Genomic DNA, 16,497 nt, shown 5'->3' with positions numbered 1-16,497 from the left:
ACATATTCATATGCCATTAATTACCAAACAGTCACCAACACCAGTGAATCAGTGGTTGGCATAGGCGGTTATAAGAAAATGATTAGAATCATTCATTCACATCTTTTCACGTTAAATATTTTGCAGAATTTATTATGTACAAATTCGATTTTGATATAAAGGGCAGATTTTTCATAGAATATAAATTTCACAACAAGCACCAAAAATTCATCTTAAGATTGTTGAAGAAATTACACCAATAATTGTGCATATTATATTCACAAAAATCATGTCGTTTATTTGCGTGAAATCGAAACGTAATTTCGACTTACCGAGATTGGATTTGAGAAGACAAAATAAGAATTTATCGAATCCGAACGTATCGGTATGAATTCATTCCTTTCGATTCTTGAACGAAAGAAAATCATTCTTTGGATCGAACCTTGCAACATAAACATGTAGATAATGTTAATCAGTTTCTAAAATCAAAGTATAATAAAAGAAATCAGAAAATGAAACAAAAGAATGCAAGTGATGAATTTTAGGTCGAGACAAGTGTTGGACACTTTGTCTTTAAGATGAATTTGTCTCACATCGGTGCTAACGATTTTTCGGAAATCATCTCCCAAGATACAACGACCACGTCAAGTCATAGGAGCACTCCAAATGACTTAGACCAACGAACTCGAATGGAATTTCCTCTCTATCGTGACCATGATTTTGATGTAAAATGGAATCACTTTTATAAAGTGTTTTATGCAACATGACATGAAAGAATAATTTATATGGAATGAAAATAAAAGTCCAAATAGTCATATATTTAGAAGTTGAAGGGTGGTAGGTGATGGGACACACCCCAAATTTTAATTTCCTTCAAATAGGACCAAATTTCTTACTCATATACAAATTGGTCCTCAACCAATTTCCAACATTTCTTGCAGAATCTAAGGCTAGATTGTCATCATCAGTCGCCATAGCTTCACTGCTATCTAACTTGTGAATTGTGTATAAATCAAATTTGAGGGAAAACTGTAATAAGTCACGTGAATCAAAATCTGAAATAATAAGGACAATAGCCGACCGATCTAGAGTCTAAATCTTTAACATTCAGTGAACAGTACCTTTAGCCTTTTTGCATTCTGCTGAGGTTAACATTATTTTTTGGCACTAGTGTTAATATGTATGGATCTGGATCTGGACCACTAGATGACTCAAAAATGTTATGCCCTGCCAAATGCTGTTTCAAATCAAAGATTTAAACTTTTCAACTCCATCGAACTAGAAATTTTTCAAGTTTTAAACAACTGTATTTCACTACATCATCAGAATCAATTCAATGCTAAAGTCCAACCCATTAGAATATAGACCAAAACTCACACTGTATACCCAGAAAATGCATTTGCAGAAAATTTAGAATAAAACAAGAAATGAGAGGAAGTAAATAGTATTACTTGAGAAACTTCAGAAGCAAGAGAATCTTGATAATGTACATCAGGGAAAAAAGAGCAGTATTCCATGCTAACAGAGGCAGGGGAGAAGATGCTGAATTTGATTCACATGTGAAAATTATGAAATCCAGGCTGATATTTCGGGTCCTGAAGCCCGAACTCAAATCTCGAAAGCCCAGTTCTGGCATTTTCAAGAGAGAGGCGAAGGAAGCAGAAAGCCACCTTTATCTGTGTAATGATAAGTACAATTATGGTGTTCTTTTCATGTTTGGAGTTTGAGAGTGTAAACGCAGACCAGAAGGGGTCTTAATCATGATGGCAAGGAAAATTGTGGGATTTTTACTGAACCACGCTATAGAACATACAATCCCGCTAGGCAAATAGGAATTGTTGACAGGGTTAAGATCCCGACTGACGTGGCATTGGTTTTAAAAAAAATAAAAAAAGCCTGTCCAAAGAAAGAGTTGACTGCAATCCCGATAGCCATTTTCCCCCAAAACGAACCCCAAGCCCCCAACTCAAATTCCCAAAGTTGGAACCCGAACTTCACCATCTCCGGCCACACTTCGGATGACCTCACAGTCGGCGCTCCGACTGCATTTCGATCCTAGGGTTTGGCCATCGCCTTTTCATTTTCAGCTACGGGTTTGTTGTCGTTTCCATCCATTTCCACCAGCTCTGGATTCACCGTTGTCGACCGACGACGCTTTTGTTTGTCATATGGCATTGCGTAGTTGAACTTCGGGATATTGCAATCTTCATCTCCCGATTTTGCACATATTTTATTGTTGATGAACTGTTGGTGTGTTTGTATGAAATTTTTATTCTTTTTAATCCCGTTGTGCAATGTCATTATGCATCGTTATCACTATTTTCCTGTGTCACCATGAAGCTGCTGTTTGTGTTGTTATTTTCTAGTGTTCACCTCCATGGTTGTTCATAATATAGTGCTGCGAAATTGAAGGGGGGTTGAACATGGTAAAGTACTGATGAAGAAAACTCTGTATGTTGCATTCCAACTTGTTGTTAGCAATTGTCATTATGCATCGTTATCACTTTTTCCTGTGTCACTATGAAGCTGCTGTTTGTGTTGTTATTTTCTAGTGTTCACCTCCATGGTTTTTCATAGTGTAGTGCTGCTAAATTGAAGGGGGGTCTAACATGGTACATTACTGATGAAGAAAACTCTGTATGTTGCATTCCAACTTCTTGTTAGCAATTGTCACCAATCACAGCCTGGTTATTGCACGATCACTGTGAAATTTGAGATGAAATAATCAATGTTCTTCAACATTGAAGTGGTTTCTGTAATGGTTATAGTAACCGTGAATTTATTTCTGTTAACTGTGGTTTATTTGTATGGCAGAATGGGCGGAAAGAATAGAGGAATATGTCATAGTTGTAGAGCTAAGGGCCATTTCTTTGATGAATGCCCAAGGAAGTGCAGATGCCGGGAATGCAAGAATGGATTTGAGAAGTGTTTCATGGTGGAGAAGCAGACAGCAAATAAGGGAGATTATTTCTCTGTTGCAGTGAGAAATGCGGATTTTGAGAATGGGTTGTGAAAGAAAAATCACTTGGTGAATCGTCTAGCGACAATTCTTCATTAGTTAACCTTGCGATGAACGAAAATGATGAAGAAATGTCCAAAATGTTTGAATCTTGAGTTCACCTAAACAATGATGAAGACCTACATATTTCGGTGAATGTGCGAATATGCAAGGCGAATTCTAGTGCGGAAGCGAATGAAAAAGGGAAGCGATCGACTTGATTATTAGCTAAAAATTTGCTTTTGGCTTTTGACATAACTTTTGTATGTGTAGCACTATCTCGTTTTAGCTCTCATTTTCTTCATGTAGTAATTCCAATTACTGTTGTTTAAGTATTATGTACCGACTAAGATGGATTAAGAATGTGTAATATTTTGAATTGAAGTAGTGCCACCACTGTATTTGGATCAGTGTTCTCTTTATGACTGAAATTATATAGCTGCTACACATTTAAATGTTGCTCCTAACTACAGCACAGAAAAGGGCAAGAAAACTGAAATAAGCTTTGTACCATTGATGTTGAAGACAATTAATTGAACATTGTAAGATACACTAAAAACAATTAATTGAACAAATAAGCTTTATACCATATTAAGAGTGATAGAACTTAAAACATTTGTTGGTTGATCAAATAAGCTTTCAACCATATTAAAAATGACAGAACTTAATTACATTTCTTAGTTGAACATGCCTAATGAGACCATAACGGCAATAGTGAACTCCTTAAGACCATTCAAAATCCATCCACATAATGTACAGCATTTAACAATTGTATGAATGCCCGAGCAACTGATCTGGGGGTACGCTTTTGCCAAATATGAATTCCCAGGTCTTATAAATTGTTGTAGCCTGCCTAGTAAGTCTCAAGTCATGTAAATATCTTCAAGCATTGATTCCCTCATGTCTTCGACAATAGCAACCTATTAGCAAACTATGTATTAGAAGAAAGCCTCAAGCAATATTCAGTAAATGATGCAAAAACAGCTATATATATTTTGCAGATCAGATAAAGAAGCTGGGAATTAGCTTAAATTAACAAAAAGGCCACCAACCTATGCTAAAAAAGAAACAAAAGCATCTTATGATTTTTTGGAAATGAAGGCATCATGTGTAGGGGAAAATTTTTTTATGTTTACACTGGATATACAATTTGTGGCAAATGAAGGTGCTGTAATAATGAATGCATCATTACCTGCCCATTTCCAAAAGTTTCATTTTTACTCCATTTCCAAACGTTGTTGAGAAATAAGGATTTTTTTTCCCAAGACATCAAAACCAGGCATTACTTCTTTATAGAGTGCCTGCAATTTCAACATAACAGGATTAAAGAAGAAAAGTATCTTAGTATCTGTATGCACGCTATATTTTTCCTACAACGTGCATTTTGATGTATATGAAAAAAATATGTCAAACAATCTCGACTGAAACATTTCTTTTGATAATTGCATTTTCTTTAGCTTATCATGAAGAGAATTATGATTGTTAATGCATGCACTTCTCATTATAATTATGCCAGGAGACAACAGTGGTCAGACCACGCCCATATTGCAGGGAACGTGCAGAATAGTGCATTTTCTTCATTTTACATTGCTTTCATTAATGGCGACATAATAGTTTTTAAGAAACACTAAAATAATAAATGCTACTCCATGCAATTAAGACCTTAGTTGAAGCACATAATTATGAAATGATGAAAAGTACGAAATTGAATAATCCTAAAGATTATGAGTTGAAAGCTGCTGCTCTTGAAATCTGTCAACAAAAATATAGAGTTTGTAATACCCTTGTTTATCCAACTAATCGATCCAATGATCTTATGTAAATCATATCATATCTCAACCATGCATTTGCATTCGAGGATTTCGTAGTTAAAAGTATTAGAAAGAGCAGAAATATCAAATGACCAGTGAATATATAGCAAAAGGCACAACCCAATATAATCACTTAGGTATCAAGATATCTCATCCCATTTCTTCAATAACTAGAATTTATTACACAAACCTGAGCCTCCATGGTCTGATAAATATGGATGATAGTATGGCATTGGTTGACCTACAATAGAATATAGATGTTAGTTGCATATTTAAAATGACTTCGAGAATTTATCTTTAACCAATTAATGGTGCGAGCTTACCTTGCGAATTATGCATAATATTTTATGACGATGGTGCGATGTAATTTGACATCGGTAATAGCCCTGAATGCGAGAATGGTGTAGCAAAAGTATACTGTGAGACGGGAAATGTTGATGGCATCGAATATTGTAGGCAAGGAGGCGGAGGCTACATTGAGTTGTTTTGCTGTTGAGCTTCATGAACGTGGATAGCGCTCTCTTGCGTACCACTATGTCGTCCAGTAGGTCTCCTTCCTTTGCTTGATGCTGTCTGTAAATTTATGCAGTGTGAAAGTATTCATTACAATCAAATATTTGGATCTGTGTTTTTTTAATAAATTAAATCAAATTTACCTTTGTGTTCTCCGAACTCGACTCTAGCGGACCTTTTTTCCTCAATTTGTTGGGCGCTCCCTTTCTACGTGACAATTTTGGATCTCTTATGCTCACCTGGCATCGTTCTGAGAGTCGTACACTGATCGGCTACTTGAATAGTATGATGTGCGATCACATTGCTTCCACTGTGTGATGTTTTCAACATCGAAAGATCTTTGCACTGAAGTTTTATCCAATCTAGTATCACACGCGATCGCCCTTCGTCGTCTATAGCAAGGTCAACCAGTTTTGCAAACTCATGACATAGTTATCTCAATTGCCCAGGAGAGCTGATCAAACCATCATAATTCACGGCGACTCTGGTGTGTGCTCGACTAACGTCTTTTCTCCATCTCCGCAGTATGTACCTCTCCGGAAGGTACGTGACATCGCAACGAATAAGAACTGCAATTGAAAGGCGACAAAGAATTTCCCTAAACTCGAACAAATGGCAACTACAAACGATGTCACAGTTCTCTCTCTCAAATGAGACGAAGAATTTTTTTCCTTCGTCGCCCCTCATGCATAACATCCTTGCGCACCTCATACGTCGTCAACGTATCTCCCTCCAAAGTAGATATGACATCACAGCAAACCTTTCCCGTGAACTCATCCTGAGCTTCCCTGAATCTTGCAATGGTATAAACTGACTGAAATTGTAGTTCACTTTCGTATTGCGTTGCACATGGGACCATTTGCGAAAAAGATTTGAAATTAGCTTGGAACTCTTTCTCTACCTTACATCGTAGTGCTCGTTCGTACTGTTCTACAAATTGCTTCAGCGTGGTCTTCGAATGCACGTAACTATCAAAGAACGCATTCATACTCTTGCTCCTCTGTGTCGTCGACATCCCTGCCCAAAAAGTGGTCTTCAAAAAATATGGAACCCAACGGCTTCTGTTCTCATACAACCTAGATAAGCATTCATTATCTTCAAGTTGTACTTGTTAATCATCGCAGCCCATCCATTCTCAAATTCTTCAACAAATTGACAATCATAAACTAATACATGTATAGCACCAAATATCGAAGACTTGCCATCATGATACCCAAATTTTTCAGGCAACTTCTTTAAAATATGCCATAGACACCATCTATGCCTTGTGTTTGGAAAAACGATTCGAATGACATTTTGCATGGCCCGATCTTGGTCGGTAATTATTCCATGAGGTGCCTGACCATGCATACATTATAGCCATGTTCTGAACAACCAGACAAAATTATCTATATCTTCGCTCGACAACAACCCACAACCAAGTAATGTTGACTGTCCATAATGATTGATGCCAACGAACGGGGCGAATGGCATGTTATACTTGTTTGTCAGGTATGTGGTATCAAAAGTAACAACATCACCGAATTTCTTATACGCTTGCCTGCACCGATTATCGGCCCAGAAGACATTTTGTAGTCGGGATTCATCATCTAAATCCATGCTAAAGTAAAATCTCGAGCACTGTGTTTGCATCTTTGCAAAATATGCTTGTATTGCAATGGCATTCCCTTCACCAAGTCTTAATCGCTTAACTTTTTCAACATAGTTTCGACAATCTTTCTCAATACAACTCAAGTTATCATAACCACCTGCTTCGACAACGGTAGAATTGAAACTTTTATGCAACGGAATTCCAGCTAAATCATTGACTTCAAGCTTATGTTTCACGTGTGAACTCAATTCTCGGTTACATCGATATAACCTAGATTTCGATGGACTAGTTTCGTGATTGTGGTCGAGGTGGACTTTGTTAATTCTCCATACCCCATGAACATCTGATGATGCGGATATCCTGGCTTTACAACCCATTTGTATTGTTGGTTGGAGCTTGAAGGAACCGCTACTATTACCGATTCTTTGACCTTCACGGCTACATGTGAATGTTACATATCTCAACTCTCCGTCATCCCCCTTTTTCAAATTCCTTTTCTTAATCGGAAATCCAATTGCATAAGCGTATTTCTTGTAGAAGTCAAATATGTCTTTTAAATCCTTAAACTCCATGCCTACCTCAGGCACAATCACACTATCCCCCACCGAGTTTTCACCATCCACAACGTTAACGGAGACCGTAGCATTCTCATAATCGGATTCAGCCAACACATCATCATGGTCGATCTGCACTTCGTCCATAGTAGCTGTTACACAAGTAAACAAAAAGTCACATAAAACGAGGTACATTGGGCTTAAATCCACAATACGAAAATGAATGACAATTAGTAGGAATCATGGGTAAAACAAACTACATTCAATATGAACACCAGGAGCTTGCAGCCTACACTTAGAAGTGGCAACTCCACTAACTTTAATATATATCTGCGAAAAGCAGGAGCGAAAGCCTAATCTTATGAAGTGCCAACTTCACTAACTTAAATATGTACCTACTGTATACTATATGGGAGAAATATTTCCGGATCGTAATCAAAGTTTGCCAATTTATATTTATGTCTCCATGTGTGAATCTTATCTGATTACTTCTTTCTTTTATCATCATCATCTCAAATTATGCTAATAGAGTATTTAATAAAAAAAATGTATCATAGAGCAGAATAAGTGTTCATTAATAAAAAGTTGACAAGGAAAAAAAATAGTTGAAATACAACTATTATAATAAACAGAATATCAAATTTTTTATTGCAATTACAATATAGCACCATAGAAATCAGTTAGCGTTGAGGTTTTATAAAGGTATTGGAAAACCGTGTCAAATAGTAGTAGCAATTGTGTATTTAGATGCAAGTATAATATAAGCCGTATTTCATAAATATTCATTAGATTAATACTACAATAATCATTCCTGCTAGGAATTCAAGAAGGAAGCATCTGATTACTTCTTTCTTTTATCACCATCATTATATGATATCCCAACCCAAAACCAAAATATTCAAATATGATGAGAACAAAAATGGGCGGTCCAAGTCTGATCCATTTAAACCCATATTTAGCAACCCAACTAATTTCGGTGGTCGAAGCATATTTTTGAAGGTTTTCTGAAATCTCGCTAGGCACACAGGGATTTTTGGACAATAATGTCGTACACAAAATCAATTTTTCCAACTTCTCTATTATATGTTTAACAAAGTTTATCCCACAATATTGCATTCAAAGCAGGGTAGAATGGTTTTCCTATTCAAAGGGAAAATTAAACGACAAAACTTACTTGCAATGCCAGAGCTCAGGCAGGATCTTTAACAGAAAGAGGAACGTGCTTCGGGTTTGTTTTATGGAATTGTGGATTTTTGGTCTTCACAACCACATGAATGAACCGTTCGTTGGCGTCAAATCTTCGAGAACGAGGAGTTCTTGCACAACTCCTGCTTGAGCTACGGGTTTGTCGCCGGATTGCACCACCAAGCCCTTCCAGAAAATGCCAGCAGCGGGAGTTATTGCAAGAAGGAAGCGTCGTGTTAAGGGTGCATAAAATTAATGTCGTGCCCTAGGTTTTGGTTTACCTCTCACGCATCGCCGGAATTGCACCACCAAGCCTATCTAGAAATTATTGTCAGGTTGCAATATGCCGGATTGCACCACCAGGCCTCTCCAGAATTATTGCAAGAAGGAAGCGTTGTTTTGGTTTGAAATTCAATTAATTTCGTGCGCTAGGTTTTGTTGGTTCACCTCTCACGCGTCCTTCACGTGCGGCATAAGTTCCCTCCAATTTCACTTGCCATGTCAGATTTTTTGAATCCCTATTTCTTGTCTGTCGATTAAGCCTGTCCAAGAAGCATTTTTCATAGAACATAATGTTTGACATTGGAGATGATCCATCGAGTCGAGCATTAATTAATTTGGGACCGTGGACTTTGTGAGGATCAATCATCTTAAGTGTCAAATATTTTCGGGTAAAGTGACAATTTCCTCTCTACTTTGTATGTTAAAACAATTAAAAATGGGGATTTGTCTTTCTTTGTCGCGCCTGTAAATTTGACTAGATTTGAAAAATTAATACCTTGTTTATCAATATCGATTCGATCTAAGCTATCATTCATTCAATGAGCATTCTCAATATTATGGATATAAAATATAAGCACGTCGGAAGTTGCATTGCAAGTACAAAATTAATACCTTCAAAGCATTTTCAATAAACTTTATATTTTTAAAGAACATATTCTATTATTGGAGAGTATCTATAAATTTATAAAATTAAAATTTTGAAGTACTCCGACCTATTTATAATTAACACTTAATCTTATTACTCTAAGAAAATATTTATTATTTTTCTCTATATTTTATATTAACTAGCTTTTTTTAGATTATTTTATTACTTTCCTACATTGAAAATTAAAATACTTCGAATAGATTTAATTATAAAGAATGAGCTTGACTCTCTAAATTTGAAGAATCAAACCCACTCATATTAATTTAAAGAGTATTTTGAAATATAACTTTAAAGATTGACTCTTTAAAATAAAGAGTATTTCATATTTAAAGAGTATTTTGGAAATGCTCTTAAGATTTATTACCATTAAGTGCCAAAAATGAACAGGGTTTGGGACAATATAAGCCACAATTTAAACATTTGGACCAAAACGTAATTTGAGCAAATATTTGGGATCATTTACGCCAATTTCCTGACATTAAATACTCCGTTTTCAAGTTCGAGGATCAATCTTCTACAGATCTAATAGATTGAGGACCCAGGTGAAAATTTTCTTTTCTAGGGTGTCGGTTCAATAAGATAGCTCATCTGATAGGCCGACCGGAACACGAACTAAAGAACCGGAAGCAGACTAGCAAAGTTCATAGGATCCCATATGAGCGCAACTCGCATTTGAAGTGGAGGTGACAATGGCAGAACCCGGCGAAATACTGCCAGAGCGCAAGATAGACATGGCGGCGCTCTACGACATGTTGCGAGAGAGTAAGTCTTCGGTAGAGGAAATCGTGGCCAAGATGCTCGCCATCAAGAAAGAAGCCCAGTCCAAAACCCAGCTCCGGGATCTCGTCACTCAAATTCTCCTTAATTTCATTACCCTCCGGCAGGTGTTTCCCTATATATGATTTCTTTACCGTTTGTAGGGTTGTGATTTATTTATGTTTTTGTTTTTTCCTTTTTTGTTGCTTATTGAATATAAGGGTCCTTTGATTGCAAGAATGGAATTTGGGTGGAAAGAAAACGAATTCAAGGGAATTGAATTGTTTAAAAATTGTTTTGATGGGAATTGTGTGTTTGATTGTTATAATTTTCCACCTCAATAATGTTGAAATTTTGGATTTTTGATGTTGGTTTGGCTTTGTTTTTCATGAAATTTGTTTTTAATGAAAATTGTCAGGGTAAATTTTTTTACAATTGTTGATAGAATTTGTTAACATTGCTGAAAATAAAATAAAAAAGCTGGAAAATCATTTTCCCACCAAAACCCAAAGAAAACCAATTCCTTAAAACCATGTAAATGGGGATCATGTGGGGATGGGGGGGGGGGGGGGGTTTGGAAAGAACAAATTCCATGGAAAAATTTGCTATTAAACATGTCATTTTGGTAGAAAATGGAATTTAACATGGAAAAACCATGATATCAAACACGGCCTAAATGTATACGATTTTCGATTAAAAGGAGTGCCAACTTTGGGGTTTCTCTGAGAATTTTGAAGAAATAATTTTTAATTGTGAGTACAACCGGGGGTTTCATTTTTATCTTACTCTTTCTCCAAATGTAATTATTTTTGCCATGCACAACAATGGACATTTAGTAATGACGGGGACATAGAAATTACTAGTGTAAGGGAATTTCTGTGATTTACTTTGTTTAAAAATCGTACAATTAATTCGTGATATTTTATGCATATGCACAGGAGTGTGCATGATTGTGGATCTCTGTAACTTCTGATTTGAACTTTGTATCTCCTACCTGTCCTATCAAATTCATTACCATCATCTTTGCTTTTTCCTTTTCTTTTTATTTTTCGTTGGGTGCTTGTTATAAAGATACAAGTTCCTTAATGATTATATACACACACACACACACACACACACACACACACACATACATACATACATACATACATATATATATATACACACACACACACACACACATATACACACATATATTACATTTTTGAGCAAGAGTACAAATATTATTTGAATTGAAAGAGAAGCAGATGGGGGTTTAATTCTTTTTAAGTAGCCATCGTTCTCTTCATTTAGTAATCTTAATTTTTCACCATACTTATTGGTGGTTTGATAATTTGATTGAAAAGTTGTTTTCCTCTACTTTATTCAGTGTTTTAATATTGTTATTATTTGGGAGTTCAGGTGTGAAACATTTTGTATGTATTATGTAGTTATTTGATAATATTTTTATATGAGATATAAGTTTACCTGTGGTTAGTCTCAAAGAAACTTCTACAAATAGAGATGCCTTTGTTTTCATAATCCAAAATGCATGACATCTAAGTTGCTAAACTTTTTCTTGAGTTAGCGTCTTGCTGCCAAGTAAATAGGAACCAGAACAATTATCTTCCATGACCCATGATAAATCTTTGCTTCATTGTTTCACTTCTTCATTCCCTCTTTCCACTCCCCCTTCATGCTTTAGATATGATGTTCTTTTTTGCGCATTATGTCTACTTTTAGCACCTTTTTTATTTTCTACGCTTCCTGCTGTCTGTGGTTAAGTACAGAGCAACAATGAATATAACAAATAGCTTCTGCTAGATAAAACATGACCACAATTATAAGGTGCATGTCCTCTGCTTTGCTAGGTGGTCCGTGTGGGCTGTTTCTTATATTGTTCTCTAACAGGCTAACAGGTCCATTTTGCTTGAAGAAGATCGTGTGAAAGCAGAAACAGAACGTGCTAAACCCCCTGTGGATTTCACAACCTTGCAGCTCCACAACTTGACGTATGAGAAAAATCACTATGTCAAAGCAATAAAAGCTTGCAAAGACTTCAAAACTAAATATCCTGACATCGAACTTGTACCTGAGGAAGAGTTCCTCAGAGATGCACCAGAAGATATTAAAAACTCTGTAATATCAAGTGACAGTGCTCACAACTTGATGCTTAAAAGGCTCAACTATGAACTACGACAGGTAATCCAGGTTCTCTTGAGAGATTTGTGAGAACCGGTTGAAATAATGCTCTATTAGAGTGTGTTGGTTATTAAATTTTGTTCACTGAAATTGCATATCTAGTTGAAATATTCATCAAAAAAGTGCTGATTTTTTGTGGACTTTTTTAGTATAAAAAAATCATCTTATGTTTGGCTTTTTGATAGTAGAGGTTTTGCTGCATGTTATGAATGAATTATTTTCCTTGACTTTCTTCCGTCGTAGGAAGTTTGGTTCTGAAAACAATGTTTACTTCATCTTGCCCCATTAAATGAATGAGTATAATTGCTAAGGTGGATACACCTCTATCTGTTTGAGAACCAGTGTGTGTATGGGTGTTGGATTACTATTAAAGCACAATTTTGAAGTACTGAAATATATGTTGTATCAGCGTGAAGAATTATGCAAACTTCGTGAGAATTTGGAACAACAAAAGAAAGTTCTTCAAGAGACCATCAATAACAGGAAGAAGTTCTTATCAAGTCTTCCTTCCCACCTTAAAGCACTGAAAAAAGCATCCTTGCCGGTGCAGCACCAATTAGGGATTCTCCACACAAAGAAATTGAAGCAGCAGCAATTAGCAGAGTTGCTTCCACCTCCTTTATATGTCATTTACTCTCAATTACTTGCCCAAAAGGAAGCATTTGGAGAGGATGTTGATCTGGAGGTTATTGGAAGTGTAAAGGATGCACAAGCTTTTGCCCGCCAGCTGGCAAACAAAAATACTGGTACTGATTGTACCTATATTCTTGGATGCTAGATACTTGTGAAATCTCACTGCTAGTTAACTTTAATCTTATTTATGAAATTTCATGTTGTAATGGCTCAGGCATGGCAACTAGCTTAGAGAATTCCAAGTTAGAGGATGATGTGCCTGATGAGGAAGACGATGGCCAAAGAAGGAGAAAACGGCCAAAGAAAGTCCCAAGCAAGGAGAATCTTGATCAGTCTGGAATATATCAAACTCATCCACTTAAAATTACCCTCCATATGAATGATGATAAGGCTTCAGATTCTAACTCCGCAAAACTCATCACTTTGAAGTTCGAATTCCTAGTGAAATTGAATGTTGTTTGCGTAGGAGTGGAAGGGTTTGAAGAAGGTCCTGATAATGATATCTTATGCAACTTATTTCCCAACGACACTGGATTTGATCTCCCTCACCAGGTTTTAATTCATGATTGTGTTATGCAATGAATCTAATGCTTTCTCATTCCCATTTATTTAAAAATTCTGCAATTTTTTGCAGTCAGCGAAGCTCTGCATTGGTGATTCTCTTTCATTTAATGAAAGGAGAACTTCACGGCCATACAAATGGGCCCAGCATTTGGCAGGTATTGATTTCTTGCCAGAGGCATCACCACTTCTTACTGTCCCTGATACCTTAAATAATGATGCTGCTAAGCATGCTGCTATCTTGTCTGGTTTGTCAATATATCGTCGGCAGAACCGGGTACAGACAGTTGTTCAAAGGATACGTGCTCGAAAAAAGGCTCAGCTGGCTCTTGCGTAAGTCTCTGCCCTGTATGTTTATCATTGTCATTGATTCTTAAGAAAGAATGTTTGTTATAGGCAGATGCACAATGTAGTCAAAGCAAGATTGCACCTTCTTCAGCTTAGTTTTGCAGGTTGGAGCATCTTTCAGGATGAGCTCTTTTGGCATACTCAATGAATGTGTTCATTGACTTTTGATAACATTTCATAAAGAATTCTTTTTAAAAAAAAAAAAGGTGAGGACAGCGAAAGGATATTGTTTTCTATAACTTCTATTTTTGAAAGAGAATAAAATATTATAAGACGAAAAATGGTGTTGAGTTTAGAAATAGGTGGGTAGTTTCTTTCTGATAGCACAACGGAGTTGACAATTTTGACATCTGTTCTACTTGTGTTTTGGAGGCCCCTGCTGTAAGCCTTTCTCCAATTCTATAATAGCTGATTTTGTTCTTGCTCTGAAACTTTTATTTTGCTATGTTTAACTTTCTAATGAATATTGCCGTCATGATATTTTCTTTATTTGAATCCATTGTGTGTGTTTTTCTTCATTCTTGTTTGATTATTATTCGTGACAGTTTATTATTATTTTCTTACCCATTTAGGCGTACATTTTTTTTTAAACTCGGAAATCTTGGTTGACTAACAGGGAACAACTTGATTCACTAATGAAGCTTAACTGGCCAACTTTGCCCTGCGAAAGTGTTCCATGGGCCACTCATACCCCGCACTGCAGCCTACAGAGTTGGTCACGGACGACTTCTGCTGCAAGTAATAAATCTTCATCTTTGCTTCTCACTAACGCGGAACAAGTTCAGGGCCATCTAGGTATCGATGCAGATGGAAAATCTGTTATGTCAAAAGAAGATGTGGAGAACACAACAGAGGATGGGGAGCTTCCATCTTTGCTTCCAGTTGCTAGTGGTGTTGATGATATTATATCTACCCCATCTAAAGGATCTGAGCTTCAGGACTTCAGAAAGCTGCATTTGATTACAAAGAGTATTGCCTCTCCCGTGAGCAAGGGGAAATCACCAAGTTTTAGGAAGCACGATGATGATGTTGATCTCATGCTGGAATCTGAAAATGAACTGGATGAGCCAGTACAAATGGAGGAATCTGAGAATGCATCCACAATGGGAGGACATGAGATCGTTGATAACTCATGGGCAAACTGTGGGTTCCAGGAATATGGTCTTGTACTAATCAAAAAGTTGGACAATGATGAAAAGAAGATCAAATTAGAAGCCAATGTAGAAATGCATTTTACTTTCAATTTTTATTCACGTTTTCTGACAATCCTTTGACTGAGAGTTGATGCTTTAAAAATTTCCTTTTGTCAGGTTAAGATAAGCATGGAGTATCCTCTTAGGCCTCCTCATTTTAGACTGAGTCTATATGCTTCACATGGAGAGAACTATTCTGAGGCGGATGGTGCTGAGCGGTATAATGAACTTCGTGCAATGGAGGCAGAGGTAAGCACTGTCAATTCAATTATCCTTTGTGAGAGTTTCAGAGTTCAATGACTATGTAAGCATTAGAGGCATTTCTATGCCATGATTCCTTATTCCATAGTATACCCGTAGTATTTGCCATTCATAATTTGGGGAGTTGAGTCGAGAGAATATATCATTTGCTATTCGTACAATTATCTTTTGCTGTGACAAAGTGTTTAAACAGTAGCATGCTAGCTTAATTCTGTTTGCTATATTTTGATATTGCAGTTCTAATTTTAACCTGAATTACTGCATACTTTAAGTTGGTTTTCTCTGTTTGCAGGTCAATGTTCACATCATAAAGATGATACCTTTTGATGAAGAAAATATGGTTCTAGGTCATCAAGTGCGTTCTCTTGCAATGCTGTTTGATTTCTACATGGATGATGGGGATCTATCTTCTGGGAATAAAGATCGCGCTTCAGTGATTGATATTGGTTTGTGCAAGCCCACAAATGGTACGCTTGTCACTCGATCCTTTAGAGGTAGGGATCGTAGAAAAATGCTTTCGTGGAAAGGCAACACGTGTACCTCAGGCTATCCTTGCTAGGATACTATTGGGGGGTTGAATATTCACTCTTAAAACTTCTGCATCATGCTTCTTTTGGTCTCATGATACTGCTTAAGAAGCGTTTCGTGCATGTTCAGTGGCTAAACTCAAAAACTTGTTTCTAGCCGCATTATTCTTCTCGTAACTTGGCTATTTTTGGTTTGGTTTTGTCAATCATATTGTATTACTTCAATTGCTCATTCTAAAATCATATTTCATCGTCGTGAACCAAGTCATTTTTGATATCCACATTAAAGATCTGAGGATGCACAATTTTCTGCTTGGTCAGCTTACTGTGATAATCTCAATTATTCTCAGTGTCAAAGGATTGATATTCTGATGATTCTGTCGAAATTACAAATACGCTGAAATGACACAGGTGGATTTTCATATTAAAATGACAAAAAATCTGTATTAACTAAAAACCAACAGTTTTAAGGGAACCA

General features: G+C 36.5%; 2 protein-coding genes across 6 annotated transcripts; one reads left to right on the top strand and one right to left on the bottom strand.

Moving 5' to 3' along the window:
• Positions 1 to 3,525: 3,525 nt before the first annotated feature.
• LOC111397281 (protein FAR1-RELATED SEQUENCE 5-like) lies at positions 3,526 to 8,816 on the bottom strand. 5 transcript variants are annotated; one of them, XM_023024122.1, is made up of 5 exons: positions 8,621 to 8,811; positions 5,445 to 7,598; positions 5,112 to 5,361; positions 4,170 to 5,029; positions 3,526 to 3,897 (listed from the first exon to the last, which is right to left on the bottom strand). In XM_023024122.1, the coding sequence occupies exon 2, from the start codon at positions 7,591 to 7,593 to the stop codon at positions 6,655 to 6,657; it is 939 nt and encodes a 312-aa protein (XP_022879890.1). In that variant the 5' UTR covers positions 7,594 to 7,598; positions 8,621 to 8,811; the 3' UTR covers positions 3,526 to 3,897; positions 4,170 to 5,029; positions 5,112 to 5,361; positions 5,445 to 6,654. The 5 variants fall into 5 exon arrangements, with proteins under 5 accessions (XP_022879890.1, XP_022879892.1, XP_022879893.1 ...); XM_023024124.1 differs by having other exon boundaries at positions 3,526 to 4,278; positions 4,973 to 5,029; XM_023024125.1 differs by having other exon boundaries at positions 3,526 to 4,278; positions 4,979 to 5,029.
• Positions 8,817 to 10,127: 1,311 nt separating this feature from the next.
• On the top strand, positions 10,128 to 16,296 carry LOC111397278 (THO complex subunit 5B). The gene is made up of 8 exons (XM_023024119.1): positions 10,128 to 10,443; positions 12,206 to 12,496; positions 12,906 to 13,242; positions 13,344 to 13,681; positions 13,764 to 14,023; positions 14,655 to 15,258; positions 15,349 to 15,480; positions 15,785 to 16,296. The coding sequence occupies exons 1-8, from the start codon at positions 10,249 to 10,251 to the stop codon at positions 16,049 to 16,051; spliced, it is 2,424 nt and encodes an 807-aa protein (XP_022879887.1). The 5' UTR covers positions 10,128 to 10,248; the 3' UTR covers positions 16,052 to 16,296.
• The last annotated feature ends 201 nt before the right edge of the window (positions 16,297 to 16,497 follow it).

The sequence above is a fragment of the Olea europaea genome, chromosome 7, assembly GCF_002742605.1.
Source record: "Olea europaea var. sylvestris chromosome 7, O_europaea_v1, whole genome shotgun sequence".
Classification (NCBI taxonomy): Eukaryota; Viridiplantae; Streptophyta; class Magnoliopsida; order Lamiales; family Oleaceae; genus Olea; species Olea europaea.
Note: the sequence above shows the minus strand (reverse complement) of the source record. Positions and strands in the feature narration are given on the sequence as shown.